This window comes from Takifugu flavidus, chromosome 13 (assembly GCF_003711565.1).
Source record: "Takifugu flavidus isolate HTHZ2018 chromosome 13, ASM371156v2, whole genome shotgun sequence".
NCBI classification, from domain to species: Eukaryota; Metazoa; Chordata; class Actinopteri; order Tetraodontiformes; family Tetraodontidae; genus Takifugu; species Takifugu flavidus.
In genome coordinates, this window is record NC_079532.1 from 5520411 (window position 1) to 5537693 (window position 17283).

At 47.5% G+C, this 17283-nt stretch overlaps 1 protein-coding gene across 3 annotated transcripts in view; it reads left to right on the forward strand.

Moving 5' to 3' along the window:
• The window catches only part of lingo1a (leucine rich repeat and Ig domain containing 1a), a 63859-nt gene extending 46884 nt beyond the window's left edge, over positions 1–16975 (forward strand). For all 3 annotated transcript variants that reach the window (XM_057052238.1, XM_057052237.1, XM_057052239.1), the window contains one exon: positions 13248–16975. In XM_057052238.1, coding sequence (XP_056908218.1) covers positions 13260–15107 — 1848 coding nt within the window. In that variant the 5' untranslated portion in view covers positions 13248–13259 and the 3' untranslated portion in view covers positions 15108–16975. The remainder of the gene's footprint in view (positions 1–13247) is intronic.
• Positions 16976–17283: the final 308 nt, after the last annotated feature.

The following is a 17283-nucleotide window of genomic DNA, read 5'->3' on the forward strand; positions in this document are numbered from 1 at the left end:
GCGCGTAAACGCACCGCAGCCTGCTTTCTTTCCCCCCCCCAGACGCGGGTCTGTGTTTGCGTCTGAGAGGAGCTAAAGCCATTAATCAAAATGTAATTGTCTGCGTGTCTGCGAGTGTCTGCGTGTGCGCGTCCGCGCCGCTGCACGCGTGTGTTTGACAGAATGGTAAATGAGCGTGCCCCGGTCGCCCGTTTTGAAAGAAGGGCGAGTGAGTGCGTGCGTGCATGCGTGCGCGCAGGGAGTGAATGGCTAAATGTTATCCTTATCTATCTGGATCGAACCTTCATTTAGTCTCCTCTGCGGCGTGGACGCGCGAGGCGGCGGCGACGCTCCCATGTACCATAGTATTCATCAGCAAAGATGTCTATCAGGTAAATGGGCAGCAGCAGGAAGCCAGCGTTCATGATGCATTCAAATCATCCTCGGAGACTTTGGATTCTTTTTAGTTTTGTTTTGAGCCACTGGATCTATATTTAGCTCCCACTGCGACTCCCCAGCAAGACCCTGGACCAGAGTCGGGGTGCCCATGTGGGGTGCCAAGTACTGTTATTTGTTGTTTAAGGCTGCGGTGTTAGATGGGCCTGAAATCCTCCCTCCCCTCCTTTTATTGTCCAGTTCTCCCTCTCTTGTGGCAGCAGAACACTATCAGAGGAACGTGTGATGCTGCGCCTGCGGACATTCATAGAGTGCTGTCGCTCCGTCGGTTATAAATAGCCAGAGGACAGTTGGGTGGAACAGGAGCAGCCTCCCAAAGCCCGAGCAGCGGCGGAGCCTCCCAGGCTTTATCAGGTGTTTCAATCCAGGATGATAGATGGCGCTCCGAGATATCCCCAGGTGTGTGGCGCCGGGTTTCAGTTACAACACGTGGCGCAGCTCTTGTCGCCTCCCTGCTCGCTCTTTGCGTTTTACGTGCCACCGGGGAGTGACTTCCCAGTGCCCCCGCTCCCAACCAAATGTTTTTCCTTTAATACCTCACTTCCAGGCTTAACGGGCTGTTTCCCCTCCTCCTGTTGTTGCCGCTGGATTTACCGTTGATCCTTTTTTTAAAGCGGGATGCTGTTACTGTAACCAAATCGCGGCCGCTGCAGTGGCGGAGCGGCCTGATCCGCTTTATCTCCGCGCCCCGGCTGCCTTTATCAGACAAATGTGTGGCCGCTGACCTTGACTGCTTTTGAATGGTCAATAGACTTCACCTCCCTGCCCTGCGATGGGCTACAGGACACATGTAAGCAACACCTGCCCCCCTCCCACCCCCACATTATGCTGCCGTTGACACACTGTATTGGATTACGACCCGATGATCAATGTTTGCAATAAGCCGAACCTCCACGTCGTGGCCGATATTATGGAGAGGATCAGATGTCACAGGAAAATCGCGCTCCTCTAACAGCGTTATAGCGCCGCGCGGGATGCTTTACATCTTGGCATGTTTGTAATTTAATCGCACGAGGGAAGAGCGGCGACAGCAAGCCAATAAAAGCGGGGGTGGGGGGGTTGGTAGGGGTGGGGGTGCGTTTAATCACGCGTCCGCGTGAGAAATCGGCCACGCCGCAGATTTATCAGCAGGCCGAGGGCAGAGCAGCGGTCGGGACGGCGTGGGTGGTGACTTATCACGCTCGCAACCCGCTAGTTGACCGGCAGCGTCGGCGAGCGGCGCCGTGACGTGCGCCTGTCTCCTGGAGACGCAGATCCTGGGTGTAAAGCCGACACCTCCTGCATCGACAGGGTGTTTATTAGCTCCCAGTTGTGATGCCTGCATAATAAAGCCGTAGCACTGATGACGGTTTTCACCCGGGACGGCAATTATGTTGTTTTTACAGGGCCACAGCGGCGCCATGCACCGAGGCCAGAAGGTGGCGTGTTGCTCATTCATGCCACACCGTCATCCTTGGTGGTTGCTCTCGCAACTAGCTAATCCTTTCTGCCTCCGAGTGCAACATTTCCAGACAGCAGCTGGTCTGTGACACGTCGTCGCACAGATGGGATCCTTCAGGTTGAGCCTAGGCCGAGTTAACCTGCGTCTCCGATGTTACTGGTGGGCTCTAGGTGTCAGGAAAATGACCTTTGCTGAGTCGATGCGGTCTCTGGAGACCAAAGAGGCCTTAATCAGGCTTCTTTAGTGTTGGCGTATTGATGCAAGCGTCAAGCTTGTGTCAGCGCGGGACACGTGTTTAAGAAAACACCTCCTGGAGTTGATCACAGAAGAACCAACCAACCACCAGAGCAATGGAGGTGCCTCATTCCTGGGACACACTCCCGTTAGCTGGGCCAAATAACACACAGCCGGTAATGGAAGGCCATGCCCATCACACACACACACACACACACCACACACACACACACACACACACACACACACACAGCAGCAGCAGAACAACAGCTGGGCACTGGTCTGCAGCTTTTATACCCACGGCATTTCCACCTTTAATTACAGGTGTCTGCACTCAAGTCAGTTGAGGGCAGAGAGGAGAGGGCACACACACACACACACACGGGGGCGGAATCAAAGCTAACAAACATTCAGTGAGTGAAATCTTATCTCCAAGGCTGACTTCCTGGAGGAGGATATATATAAGGTTCTGCTCATGTTACCGTGTGTTTCTCCGTTACCGCTGGACCATCGATGGGTCTTTAAACACAGCCGAAAGCCTCACGTCAGCCCCCATTATTGGAAGAAAGCAATCGATGCAAATTAAGTTCAAATGAATGAATATTTCTTTCTAATCCGCTGAAATCTTGGTTGATTAGAACGGTTACTTTAAACATTCTAATCAAAATGCAAAGGCCGGCGTGACCCGCCCGCGGGCCCTCGCAGGAGCGCCTCATTAGATGGGAGGTGTTGATGACGGACAAATCTCAGGTCAAGTGTCGCTGTCCTTGCAGAGACCTCTAACGAGGGTTGGGGGAGGGGGGGTATCAGTGAAGGGATCGGGCAGCATCTGCACTCGTGCCCCACGCGTCCACCTTTCAGCTCAATGTTTGCAGGCTGTAGATGTTCTATCAGGAGGTTCCGTCTGTTGAGTGGGTGGTGTCAAACTGGAGGCTTTGAGAAGCACAAAAGCTCCATTTCTGATTTTCAATAAATCGATGGTCCAAATGCTTCTGGTTTTCCTTTGGTAACGTATATAAAATTCATGAGTGTTAGTTCTGGTTCAGGCTTGATTGGGTGCAAAAATAGCAGCGGCGCTACCTTTTGTTGTTTACGATTCAATCTCTGACGGAGAGAAAAGCCCGTCTGCTGTTGTCCCGCGTGATACTGGTGCCTGCATTAATAATCGCCTGAATGGTGGGATGATTGCTATTGTTCAGCAGATACACGACACGTTGCATCTGTTTGCCTGAAAGCATCCATTTAGAAAACGCCAGCGTTCGTTGACGAGACAGCACCACAGCATCTCCACCTGTGATGATTTCCATAAGTGGGGCGGTGCTTCGCGTTAGCGCGCGACCTCGCTCGGTCAACAGCGGATGAAGCGGCGCGGCGAGATCCGAAGGTCGAAGGAGATCAGTCTTTAGATGCAGAACGGGCGGTCTGAGCTAGCCGGAGCGAGCAGGTGCTCCAAGCAAATATGTTAAATATCCTGCAGAATTCCACCGTGGTGCTACAGTGACGGCTAATATGTACATCAGCCAGGGATCTTCCTGCGCCCCGCGCTCGTTATCTCCTCGCCCATCATATACAATTAGTTGCTTCTTGTCTGCTGATTGTCTGTTCAGATAATCATGTTTTCTTTAACGCCATCATCTTACTCTGGAGTACAAGGGCCAGTTGCTTATGCTAATTGCTAACACTTCCTCCATGAGAAGAACCATGAGAAGATGCCGTACCCGGTTTATCTTCTGGATTAGGTCTTTATCTTAGAAATAATAATGAGGGAAAAAAGGAACCTCTGGTTTAATGTGTTCTGGTGAGTTCAGAACCTTCAACGACCAATCAAACAAGCTCTCCCATCTAAAACTGTGGGGGATTTCTTTGTCTTCCTGAAGCCAACAGGAGCAGAGCGTGTTCTTCGTCACGGTTATAAATGACCTGCAAACGGAGAACCGAGAGGATGTCGGGGAGAAAGTGGCCGCGTGACAAGGTTCTCATTTGGTGAGCAGCAAGGAACCTGGATGGCTAATAGCCCGCTAATAACCTTGAGTAGACGTGGTCACCATTGAGAAACTGGCTTGGTCACACGCAGAGGTGAAATAAAAACCTCCAATCACTCAGTTTTAGCCGTCATTTGTTGATAATCTGCGGATTCCTTTGACTCTGCCCTGACTAAAAGCAGATCAAGGCTCCGAGTTTACGACACAAGCGGGTCGATCAATCTGGAATCTTGGGGCGGCCGTTTCCCCAACTAGACGGCGGCGACCGCGGTAGAGCGGGCAGGCTGGGGCTGATGAAGGAGCCAGGCGTGATCAAAGGCGAGAAAATGAAATGGCATTTGACCCCGGTGAACGCTGGCGAGTAACACCCTGCTACGGAAGTGCAAAGTGGCTCAGGAACCTGTGAGAACCTCAAAGCGGGGGCAGCGAGGCGGATCCGGGGACACCGGGTTGCAATCGTTACTGGTTATAAGGTGGGAAACGATTTTCTCCACCTGGTTGTACGTAAATCCTCCACCTTTAAGTGGGCATTAGAATCTTGTTTACGATAAGTGAAGCGCTGTGTGAGGAAACCCTCGGGAGTAATCTCCCTCTGTAACGCTCGCCACCCTCACCCTGGTCCTGAACCTATGGAAGATATGCAAATGCTGGATAAATAATTCACAGCTTGTGCCTTTTTGTGTGCCTGCTGCTGCCATGTTGGCAGTAATGTGTGAAAAAGCTGCGGTGTTTTTATTTACTTGCTGTTTCTTGAGACACAATTGTCACGAGAACTCAGCAGATAACAACAGCAGAGGTTCAATACCCGATCACCTCGGGAGAGCTGCTTTCAAGGCTAGCAACCACGCTAAAACTTAAATCCATGTGTTTTTTATGTACACTGACAGACAGAAGAAGAAAAATCAGAAAACCTTTTATTTTGCTGCCTCCTTTTTTAGCATTTTTTGGGTTTTTTTTCCCACTGCTGGCTTTCATCTCCCCCGTAAATGTCACACATTGTCGAATTACATGACAACGCCACTAACAAGACAAGACCACAAAGGCGAAATCCTAAAATGTGTGTCCGCAAGAATATCACCTGCCAGTCAACTCGGGATCGGAACAAAGGCGTCAAACATGGCGATTGTGTTTAATTAAGACCCGAGAACTGAAGAAGTCTATTTGATGAGCGTTGCCCCGGAGCGGTTTGCGAATTTTTCCCCCTGCGCTAGCTTCCGTAGGCGGTAGAGTTTGTGCATCTGTGCTAAACCCAAAACCATCTTGTGTTAGCATATTGGTTGACCTTGTCATTGATCAGTGTGGCGTTCAAAGACCCTGGATCGCTTTCTTTAAGAGATGTGCTGTTTTTTGTAGGATTAGCGGCGCTCATAGCACTCGAGTCTCGTCTTTTCGGCGTCTATGTGACCTCTCCTCGTGCTGCGGAGAGGCAGAGATAACAAATGGCGAGATACAAGGACGGCTTAGACGAGTAATTTTGCTTTTAATTGCTCAAACATCCCATGAGTGCTATTGCTTAAGCATTTCTAAAACTGTTGTTGTTTTCCCTCCACATAATCTTTGATTATATGAAGGTCAGCGTTTTTTTCTTTAAGCTTCTTACCAGAGACTTCGGAGCAGGTGGAGAGATGAGACAATGATGCCTTGCTGGAGCTGACAGTGAGGGTGGATTGATCAGCCCCCCCCCCCACCCGCAGTCATTTTGTTGCCTCCCAAACGCAGCTCAGCCATTTTACGTACAGCCTTCTTTGTTTCTTCTCCCCCATTTAGCTCTCATTCCCCCGTCTCTATCAATAGAGTTATTACGTGGGGGTTTATCTGGCTAATTAACACTCCATCTTTCTGGGCGATCTCTCAGAGGACATGGATTAAGCGCCCTTATCTTTGCACTGGAGCCATGGTGGCCCGCTCCACCTTCTATAGTGCACAGAGGAGAAAATAATGCAGATGTAGGTCGTTTTTACAGTAAACTGGTGGAAATGAGGGAAATCGGAATGAATCGTGTGACAGGAAGGAGATTTAAGCAAGTTTAGAGGCTCAGAGGTAGCAGAAACGTCCTGATTGGTTGACGGAACCCCAACGTTCAGCAGATATAATAAATTAATATCAGCGCTGCTTCCTGTCAATTGTTGTCACCTAAATGTCAGTCGAATCAATAATCTTTAAAATCACGTCAATGTAACATTGTCAGGTGATGAATAGTCTCAGAGGCCGTGAGCGATCCGGGCTCACTCAGCTGGAGGTCGTGACCCCGGTCGTGCGAAGACGTGGCGAAGGCATCAGCGTTTGGCTGCAGATGGGAAACTAAGTGTTCAGAAGGACCTTTTGTCTCTTCAGCCACTGCAGCGTCGACGAGCATAAACACACGATCTGCCCGGAGCCTCGCTCATGCGCTCTTCTTCTTCTTTTTATGGACTTGTTGTGACTCCAGAGAGAGAGAGAGTGGGGGGATGAGGGGTGGGGGGGTGTGGGGAGGGTTCAGCCTTAAATCATGGAGAGACAAATCAAAGACTTTGTTATTTGGATTTAAAATATGTGATTTGTGGATGAAACGTTGCAATTTGACGTCCTTCTGAAGAGGCCGTTGCACCGAAAAGCCTTAAAAATCTGCAAATCACTTTCAGAATCAGGTTCACCTTTACACACACACACACACACTCACACACACACACACACGCACGCGCGCGCACACACACACACACACACACACACACAAAAGGAACTATGCCGGTTTCAGGAAGTGCAGTGAAAATAACTCAAGGCTGATGTTTGTTTCTGTCCTTTTTGTTCGTGGTTTAGCTGTGAAGCCGTAAAATGGAGCCCGCAGAGGGGTGCACGGCTGTGGGAGGGGCGTGCACGGCTGTGGGAGGGGCGTGCACGGCTGTGGGAGACCTGTGACGTGGTAACTGCTTTATTTAAGGAAGCTGCACTCTTCCCAGTAACCTTCCAGGACTGAGGCTAGGATCATTTAGAACCGATGGTCCTCCCAGGGACGTGTCCTCTCATCTCCGCGTGTCCTCCTCTGTCCTCGCCTCACACGTCTTCTGCTAATTTTGATCTCCGCTCCATTGATCCGAGTCCTTCCAGGAAGACCGGCCCACCGTCTGCTAGTGTGTGACAACATCCACACAGCGGTCCTTGTCCAACGGGCCGCGGCGTCTGCCCTGCTCTTCGCCAGAACCCGCAGCGGCGTCCTCCAGTGTCCAGTCCGGGTGCATTAGTGTGCATTGGGGTCACTTGGCCATCGGCTAATTACAGCTCGTTTCTCTTTAAATGCCTCACAGTGAGCTGGGGGAAAAGCTGAGCGAAGGGGACGTTTTCAACGTCGCGCTGGGAGAAAAGCCTGCAGATGCCAGTCAGAGTTAAAGCCGATGTGGCTCTGAGCCGTCCCGCGCCGGGCCCCCATCACATGTCCTCGTTGCCAATAAGACGTAGCCTGAATTATTCATGGTGAAGGCGCCGTTCCCCTATTTGAGGAGTCAGTGTAGCAGCGTATTATGGCGCATCCTACGGATGCATATGGGTAAGCTGATATAATGGATGTTTCATGAAGTGACATCAGCCAAAACAAGCAGCCCCCCCCCCCACACACACACACCCCAACCCCGCCAGAGGAGACACACGCATTCTAGGCAGATGTCAAACCTTTTCACTGCATATCAGGGAAAAACGTATTCAACGAAAGGCAGAAAAGAGCAATATGTTCAGGCTCATCCCGCAGAACTTCCATTTTTCTTCCACCCTTGAACGGAGGTGAAAGAGATTTCCTTCAAATTAAGAGTTTGGTGATGGGTCAAGATCTCTGTGGGGTCAAACAGCCCGGTGTTGGATGTAATGTGGATAAGTGATGCGTTTAATTATAACAGAGGGAGGAAATTCCAGCTCTGGGCTGACATTGAAGGGGCGCCGCTGATCCCAGGTGCCCACTTTGAGGCAGGGAAGCTTCAGCTGGATTGAAGATGTGCGTGAATGATCTCCATACTGGGATTTATGGTCCCGTTTTATAGCGCCGGGGTCATGAATTCACTAAATCTTCTTTATGACAACGGTCGGGTTCTCAACAGCTGTGTGTGAATGTCGCAGCGTAGGAACCAACGCCGTGCGTCCAATAATTGTTAAAAATGAATTCAACGTGATTTCAAGGCCATTTTGAGTAGAACCCAGGAAGAAAATGACTCCTCCAGATCTAAAAAAAAAGCCCACTTTTGGCTCATAAAAGACAAAATATTAGCTCCCTCTCTCTGGTCCCTTTTATGAACAATTACGAGCGAACCAACAACGGGGAAGGAGACGTTTTTGGAAGGGACTCCGCTTTTGTCGAAATGTCAACACAGCCTGAGGGACTTCTCTGTGTCCCGAAGATCTGAAGTGGAGCTCGAGCACCATGAACAATTAATTTTAAAATAACCTTTAATAAGCTCATTTATCCGGCAGAGATGTGAGCAGCTGAATGTTTTTGGTTTGTGTTTTTTTTACCCTAAATATTAGCATAATTATGCTCCAGCGTAACCCAGTTAGGCCTAATTTCTTTCAATTATTTGTTCCATAAATGTGCCTGACAAACAGTCCAGAGCAGAAATGTATTTTCTTGCAACGGTGGGGGAGGAAAGCAGCCTTTTTCCACCGTCTATATGCTAATGCTTGTCACTCCCGTGTGATGAATCACATTTTGAATTGTGTATTACAGGGTTTTTTTTTTTGTTCCTTCTGTGGTTGTTTCACATCATTATGTTTTGGGACCAGCGTCTTATCATTTTTCATTGTTACAGTATTTGTGATCACACAACACTGTTTTCTGGAACATTTCCTTTTTTAAAAAAAAAAAGAAGAAAAGAAATGAAAATATGATCCTGGTCCTGCTGTTGCAGGCAGGCGGTCAGAGGGCAGCTCTGGGGGTCCTGTTAGACTCAACCTTGGCTTCAGCCCACCTGGTAATGCTCAATTTCTCCAGGTCTGCAATCTTTTTCCACCCCTCCGTCCCTCTGCATTCCCGGCTCCTCGGAGGAGGCTCGGCGTGCAGCTGTGCGCCCTGGTGACACGATTGTGTCCAGAGGGCTGTGTCACAAAGTTTTCCGCCCACCCATGGATGAATGGGACAACGCAAGCGTGTATACGATTTCTAAAAGGGGCCAGCACCCTGGTCTGGGGGGGGGGGGATCGTCTCTCAGCCTGGAGGGAAAAGAAATGAACAGTCATTTCAGCAGCGTTCCTTTAATGCTCCAGAATTTCCGCTTTTATCCTCTTCCTGTTTCCAAATACATGAAATGGCCCGTTGCCCCGACATTATCCTACATGTGTACGCGTGTTTCACATGTTTCCTCATCATTGCCTCTCTTCTTGCTTCGGCTTTGTTATTGTAAATGCTGATCCACGCGGTAACACCTGTTACTTCTGATATGTTAGCGTTGTAAGATTTGGCTAAATCTACAAATGCTGCGCCACTGCAACTGTTTAGACTTGCAGCTTTGTTCGAGCTTGTCAGATCCTTTTTTAGACAGTAAATCAAAGGGGAAATAAAATCAAAATACCGTTTTATTCATCATTGCTTTATTATCATGACGTCCTCTTTCAAAAAGCACACACACATTCATATTTACCCTCTTTTTGGTGAACTTGCTTGTGTGGATACGTCATTTTCATGCTATAGTGCTTGACCGGGCCAATGAGGCATCAAAGAACTCACAATGATCAAAGCCAGATGTTGCATTTCTTGGCAATTGGAAGTTTATTCATTAACGTTTAATTAATGTTTCATCAAAGTTGAAGTGGTTGCTTAACAACAGAATTGTGTTTTCACATATTATACAGTAAATTCAGATACCAGCTAGAAGGACAACATAAACAGCATGAAAACTCGGGCTCAGCCGGGATGTGAACCTTGCACCTCTCGCACAGGAAGAACAAAGCATATCCTTGGACCACCAACCATAGAATTCCCTCCAAACTTTAGGCCAAAATGTTTGCTAGCTTTATTTGACTATAAATGTCCGCGCTCGTCCGATATCATCTGTGTACGGTGCTCGGTATCTTCATTATTCCCAAACTCCTTGAGCATGTAGACAGCTTTTATGAGGACAGCAGCTGGACACTGCGGGAATTCTTAACCTTGATGCACCTAACAGATTCTTCCCCTGGATTAGGCCTTGGCCGTCCATCTGTCGGGCGTCGGCTTATGCTTAAACCCTGCCATTTCACAGGCTCGCCTCTCTCCAGCTATCCCAACAGGCAGCTTAGCATCGCAATGACACAAGGGTAACCTTTGTCTTCAAATTCAAAGAAACACCATTATAGCGGCGGGGCGGCGAACTTACTGTGTGACCTGAAGGCAATTTCTGCCTGTTTAAGCTGGATTTAAGGAAAAAAGTAGCTAAATATCTGATGGTGTAACCCCCAAATTTAAGCCGATCCTGTAAATGAATGATGTTAAAGTATTCAAGGGAAATCTTGAAGTTGGAGATAATTATTTGGGTTTGTAAGCCTGCACACACGGATTCATACTTAAATTGTAAATAATTCTATTTTTATGGATTAGGTTTATTGTTTGGTGGAGAATTAGTGACTTAACTGTAGAAGCTGCAGTTCTCTCTAAATATGCTTTATGTACATTAAGGTCCTGGTGTCTGCTCACTGCAAATCATTTGAGACTGTCAAACTGGTGGAAATACAATAAATAAGACTCTGCTGCTGGTTCCGTCGTGGCAGGATTAGCCTACTAGCTGACTAAGCAGTTTGCAGGGAAATGAGCTTTAAAGGCTTTTAACACTTGGTGCTGCAGATAGCGTCAGCATCATCTCATGGATTTCCAAGAAGCTTACAGGCATTTAACAGGGCTCAGGACTGATGTCTTGTGACAGGTAGAATGAACTCCTCACAATACCCTCTGATTGTGCTTATTGTGAAGACAGACACGTTCCGAAGAGCGGAAGATTTTGGGCGATGATAGCGCGCTAATGTACCTACAAGTCAGAAAATAATGGGGACCCTTCACAATAGGGTGCTTAAGAATTTCAAAAAGACAATCTAAAAAACACGCGCAGCTATGAACTGCCACTGTGTACAAGAGCGCAGATAAAACACAGAAACCAACGCGCTTTCAGAGCCAGTTTCCTCCGTTATTAAAGTGGGTTTGATTTATTTGCGGGTCTCTTGAATAGAAGATGAGCGCACCCAGTACATGCTTCTTCATTTGAGACGTTGCAGTCTATTGACTACTTGATCAATTAGCCATTAGAGGTTCATGTTGTGGTAGTTTAGCCACCACAAATCTGACTCCATATTTAATCAGGCTCGCCTTCTCTCTGGTGGGACGGCCAATGTGAAAAAGCCCAAACAAGAGGAGAGGGTCCCACCTATTTCCTTATGTTAGCATCATCTTCAGGATCCCTGTGGATCGGTAATGGGGGAGGCACTGATCTAAGTATTCATTGATCCAGTTAATACTGGATTTGGACCAGCGGTCCCTCATTTGTCGAGGACTGCCTATTGTCTCGCTTCTCCTCGGCCACAGCTTTTGTTTGGAGTAGAATAGCAGCTCCTCAATTAATGGAATTCTCTGGGCGTTCCGGGGAGCGCTGATTGGAAAGGACTGAATTCAGATGACATGTCTGCGAGGAAACGATAACGCCGACTCATTAGCAAAACCTAGGTGCAAATGTGCGCTCACGGACATCCTTCTCCCGTTATTACTGCTTTTTCTGCTCGCCCGTGGAGGCCAAGAAGCAGCACCCCCCCCCCCCCCCCCCCCCCCCCCCCTTCCCGTTTCATCTTAATGCACTTAAGGAACTATCACACGTGCTGCTGTGGAGGAACCACATTCCATCCTACGTTTCTGTGCGCAAAGGAATAAAAACAAGTGTGAATGTAGTTGCTGGAGTCCATAACCAGAGGAAGCGTTAGCGTTGGGATAATGACTGTATCACCGGGCTGATTGGGTTTCAGCATCAGTAGTAATAGAGTCAGACATAATAACATCTCAGTGAGATCTGATATGATGCAGGTTTATGATAGAAGGTGACAGGTCTGAGGGTGATCAGGTCGCTCCTCGTGAGATGTCTGAGCTCGCTGATACTCTGTCCTGCAGCACTCAGAGCTGAGTCAATCAATGGAACTTCGGCAATAAAAGATGATTAAATAGGACTTCAGGCAGGTTCTGCTGCAGGCCCGCTGATCTCAGATGTCTTTTCATCATTTCGCAGTCCTGGTTGGTCACTCGGTTGCACGCGGCGTCATAAAAGCCCAAGCCTGAACTTTGACCTCGTAGGAAAGCAAAAGAAATTGAGTGGAGTAAATCCACCTCATAAACCTTTCCCTTTCAGCCATTCTCATATCCAGGTTTTTATTGTTTCTTGCGGGAAATGTTATTAGCTGGGTGTCAGCCCATAATTTAATGTGTCAAAACAAATGGAGAAACAGATGTCAGGACTGTTCAGAGAAGAAATGTTCCAAATAATGAGGTCAGAGATGGATAGAACTCTAATACCTTTTATTAAAAGAGGTAGATTACAGAGCATACTTCTGCCTGATACAGATTCAATGCTAAGCTAAAGCCAATAAAGTGGTACTGCAGTGTTGCCTGTACATTTTATTCCCATTCTAACATTTCTGGGGAAACGCATTAAACTTTATTAAACAACATCCAGTAAGTGATTATTTGATTGTGGAAAACTGTAAGGATAAAATTGGATTTTAATTGCGATGTTAGCCGAACAAACACAACGCTGCCCCTCGGCCTTTGCACTGTTTGTGGCGCTCGGCCTGTTTTTAATCATAAAATATTGTGTGAGCTTAGTGTCACCAGCAGCACATACATCACTGCAGCCACCAGCCTTCTTTTTACTGCCTTCTTTCCTTTTTTTGGGTGCGTTTACTGAGTTTGTGTGTGTCTGGCATCTGTAAGAAAGGATGTATCAGATTTCCAGTGAAAAATGACAATAATTCCCACTGATGATTGACTTTATATCAGAGTGGTAGTGCGGAATAATGGATCATCTCCAGAAGATACGATGATGTTGTTTCAGAATTACTTAAGCCTTTTAAGTGGAGTGAGAGATAAATAAATGTAAATATCACGTATAACTCATGTTATATTATGTTATATTATATTATATTACTGTATATTATATTATATTATATTCAGTCTCTTCTCTGTGTCTCTACAGGTAACTGGTAAGATGGCGGCCGGAGAAGCAACTGGGCACAGCTACCTGGTGGCTTGCTGGCAGCCCATCCTGATCCTGTTGCTCGGCACCGTGCTGTCTGGTTCCGCCACAGGCTGCCCATCCCGCTGCGAATGCAATGTTCAAGAGCGCTCTGTGATGTGCCACCGGAAAAAGCTGATGACAGTTCCCGAGGGAATTCCTGCGGAAACCAAGCTGCTGGACCTCAGCAAGAACCGTATCAGAACCATCAACCCGGATGAGTTTGCCGCCTTTCCCAACCTGGAGCACCTGGAGCTGAGTGAAAACACCATCTCCACCATTGAACCCGGAGCGTTCAACAACCTTTACGGCTTGCGGACATTAGGCTTGCGTAGCAACAAGCTCAAGTTGATCCAGCTCGGCGTGTTCACGGGCCTGAGCAACCTCACGCAGCTGGACATCAGTGAGAACAAGATCGTCATTCTGCTGGACTATATGTTCCAGGATCTGTACAACCTCCGTTCTCTAGAAGTGGGCGATAACGACCTGGTTTTCATCTCCCACCGGGCTTTTCACGGCCTGAGCAGCCTTGAGCACCTGAGTCTTGAGAAGTGCAACTTGTCCACGGTGCCGACAGAGGCGTTTACACATCTGCACGGTTTGATCACGCTCAGGCTCCGCCATCTCAATATCAACGTCATCCGGGATTACTCCTTCAAACGGCTCTATCGGCTGAAAGTGTTGGAAATAGCCAATTGGCCGTATCTGGATACGATGACCCCCAATTGCCTTTATGGATTAAACCTAACCTCCCTGACCATTGCTAACGCTAACCTGACCACTATTCCTTATGTTGCCTTGAGGCACCTGGTTTATTTACGCTTCCTCAATCTCTCCTATAATCCCATCCACACCATTGAGGGGAATAAGCTCCACGATCTGCTGCGTCTGCAGGAATTTCACCTGGTAGGCGGCAGACTGTCCATGATTGAGCCCTACTCTTTCCGTGGTCTAAACTACCTGAAAATCCTAAACGTGACTGGAAACTCTCTGACCACTTTGGAGGAGTCCGCTTTCCACTCAGTTGGCAACTTAGAGACCCTGGCCTTGTACGACAACCCCCTGGCCTGCGACTGCAGACTGCTGTGGGTGTTCAGGCGGCGCTGGAGGCTGAATTTCAACAAGCACCAGCCCACCTGTGCCTCCCCTGAGTTCGTCCAAGGCAAAGAGTTCAAAGACTTCCCCGACGTCCTGCAGCCAAACTACTTCACGTGCCGCAAGTCTCGAATCAGGGATCGCAAACCCCAGCAGAAGTTCGTAGACGAGGGGGCCATTGTTCACTTTGCTTGCCAAGCAGACGGCGACCCTGCTCCCGTGATAATGTGGCTCTCCCCACAGAAAAAGTTCATCACCACCAAGACGATCGGCAGGATTTCAGTGTTGCCAGATGGTACCCTTGAGGTGCGCTATGCTCAGATTCAAGACAACGGCACATATATGTGTGTAGCTAGTAACGCGGGAGGGAATGACACCTCCCTCGCTCACCTGCACATTCACAGCTACTCACCCGACTGGCCGCACCAACCGAACAAGACTTTTGCCTTCATCTCCAACCAGCCCATAGAAACTGGTGCTAATGGTACAAGAGACAATGCCCCCTTCCCCTTTGACATAAAGACACTGATCATCGCGACCACGATGGGCTTCATTTCCTTCCTGGGTGTCGTCCTCTTTTGCTTGGTGCTGCTTTTCCTTTGGAGCAGGGGCAAAGGAAACACGAAGCACAACATTGAGATAGAGTACGTGCCGCGGAAATCGGACGCTGGCATGAGCAGCAGCGCAGCGGACGCTCCTCGCAAGTTCAACATGAAGATGATTTAGAGGAGCGGGGTTTGACGGAACGGGAAATGCTGAAAAATGGAAATGGAGACATTGCCTTTCCTCTCAAAAAACCTGTGGGTCCTGGTCTGTTAACATAGAGTAATCTGTTTTTGTTTTGTTTTGTTTTGTTTGTTTTACCTTGACTGGCGTACAGAGGGCGGTTCCTCGCTTTCATAAGTGAGAGGGAACGGAAGCACACGCAGGTCTCCAGACAGTTTCTACTGACAGCAACCTGTGGACAAAACCTTAAAAGAAAAAATGTGCTCGGAGCAGCGGGAGCACGACCGGCACATCACCTTTCAACCATTCTGACTGTATTTTTTTAAACTCTCTGTGACGCTTAATGTTTTCCAAGGGCGGGTGACAGCTTGTAAATGAGATATGTATGGGTTGATGAGCACATTTCTACATTCCATGTACATTAGCACATGTTGTTGTCTCTTTTCCTACAGTGATGCTTTTCTGTCATTGAACAAATGTATATCTGTGCCCTGAAAACAATAAACCCTGGAAATTAGCTCAAAGACACAGTGTAGGGTCCAATTCTAGAATCCTGTAGTTCCTCATTCTGTTAGTTTGGATGTTTCAGAAGAACCTCAATACATTAGCAGAGTAATCCTCAAAAACAGTTGTTCTCTGGTTCCCCCTACAGTCCAAAAACTTTCCCATTAGGAGACTTGAAATTTGCCTCATTAGCATGTGAATGGCTTGTGTGTTCTGCAATGGCGACTCGTCCAGCACCCCCCATGACCCTGGTGAGGAGTGGTGCTTAACAGAAAGTGGAGATAGATGTGTTGTGAAAGACATCTTTCTGGTTATTTAAGAGCAGTTGCACTTTTGGTAGAAGCAAAGGTAATAGGTAGTGTTCCAAAAGTAGCAGAAAAGCCTGATTGTGAGGCTTCATATTGAACCCAGACACTGGGGCACACTCTGGGGGCGCTGTAAAAAGAATAGGTCTGTAATCGCCACAGATTTTACAGTCAGGCAGAAGCAACAAAACAGCTGGCGTAGGAACCCTGGCACTGTTAGCATTTAACTCGAAGCGATTCCATCGGTTAGAATGATGTTCTGCCCTTCACAAAAGTTGTTGATTCATCATATTTTTGAATATAATGTGCTCCTCAAGCTGTAGAATATGTCTGTCATTGTTATTTTTCTGGATTGTCTTATTAACGGTTCATTTTTAGCCCAGACTCTCCCACAGTCCAGCCATTGAAACATGTCTATCCTGGATCAGTTGTCCCAAAATATCCGATTTCTTTCGGAGGGGGAACGGAACTGACGCTATCCTGCGTAAAATGTCGGAGGTTACGGCCTCACCCTCCCCAGCAGTGGACAGCTGGTCTCCGCAGACGCGTGTGAGAATAAATGTTAAGTTATTTATGACGGACAATATCGCACAGAAGTACGGATGGAACGCGCAGAAAGGGAGGGGTGACAGATGGTTTCACCCGTGGAACAGTCTGAAGCAGCTTTGGTGTAATCTGTTTTACATAAAAGAAAAAAAAAACTGGATAACGGTCCCGATTTTCCCTCTCGCTGATTATGAATGCTCTCATCGTTCAAAGTGTGGCTAAATGTACCTAGCCTTTATTGGTCCCAAGTGATCCGGGGATACTGTTTTTATTTTTCCTTTTGGTTCTTTTTTAATTAGTTTGACCTTGGACGACGTTGACCATGTACAGTCCAAGCCAACTTTTTACAAAAAAAAGGCACTAAAAATAAATATATGGTAAATACATAAAAAATTGTTCTGTGCAATAAAGGTAATATGCAGATTTTCTTTTTTTTAATTAACAAGATTTTGTTGATGTTCAATTGTCAAGAATATGGTATGTTGTATTAAACAATCTATGGAATTTTTTAAACCTCATGGTCTCAACTTTCTTTGTAAGTTGTGGTACTTTATTACTAGTGTTAATGACGGGCGTGGGCGGGTCGTTACTCGGCAGCAGCTCCAGTCATCTGAACAATCACCGCTTCATCTTTTTTAGAACCATAAAATAGATTTGTTGTTTAAGTTCATGGATTGGATACTTCACATGACGGCCGACTTCATGTCTGTGCTAATTGCTGCATTCAGGGATGCTTATTCACTTTGCCCGCCTTCAAACATTAACATGAAGCAGCAACATTGATGGTGTTTGTTAACTTAAAATAAATTAATTGCTTCTCC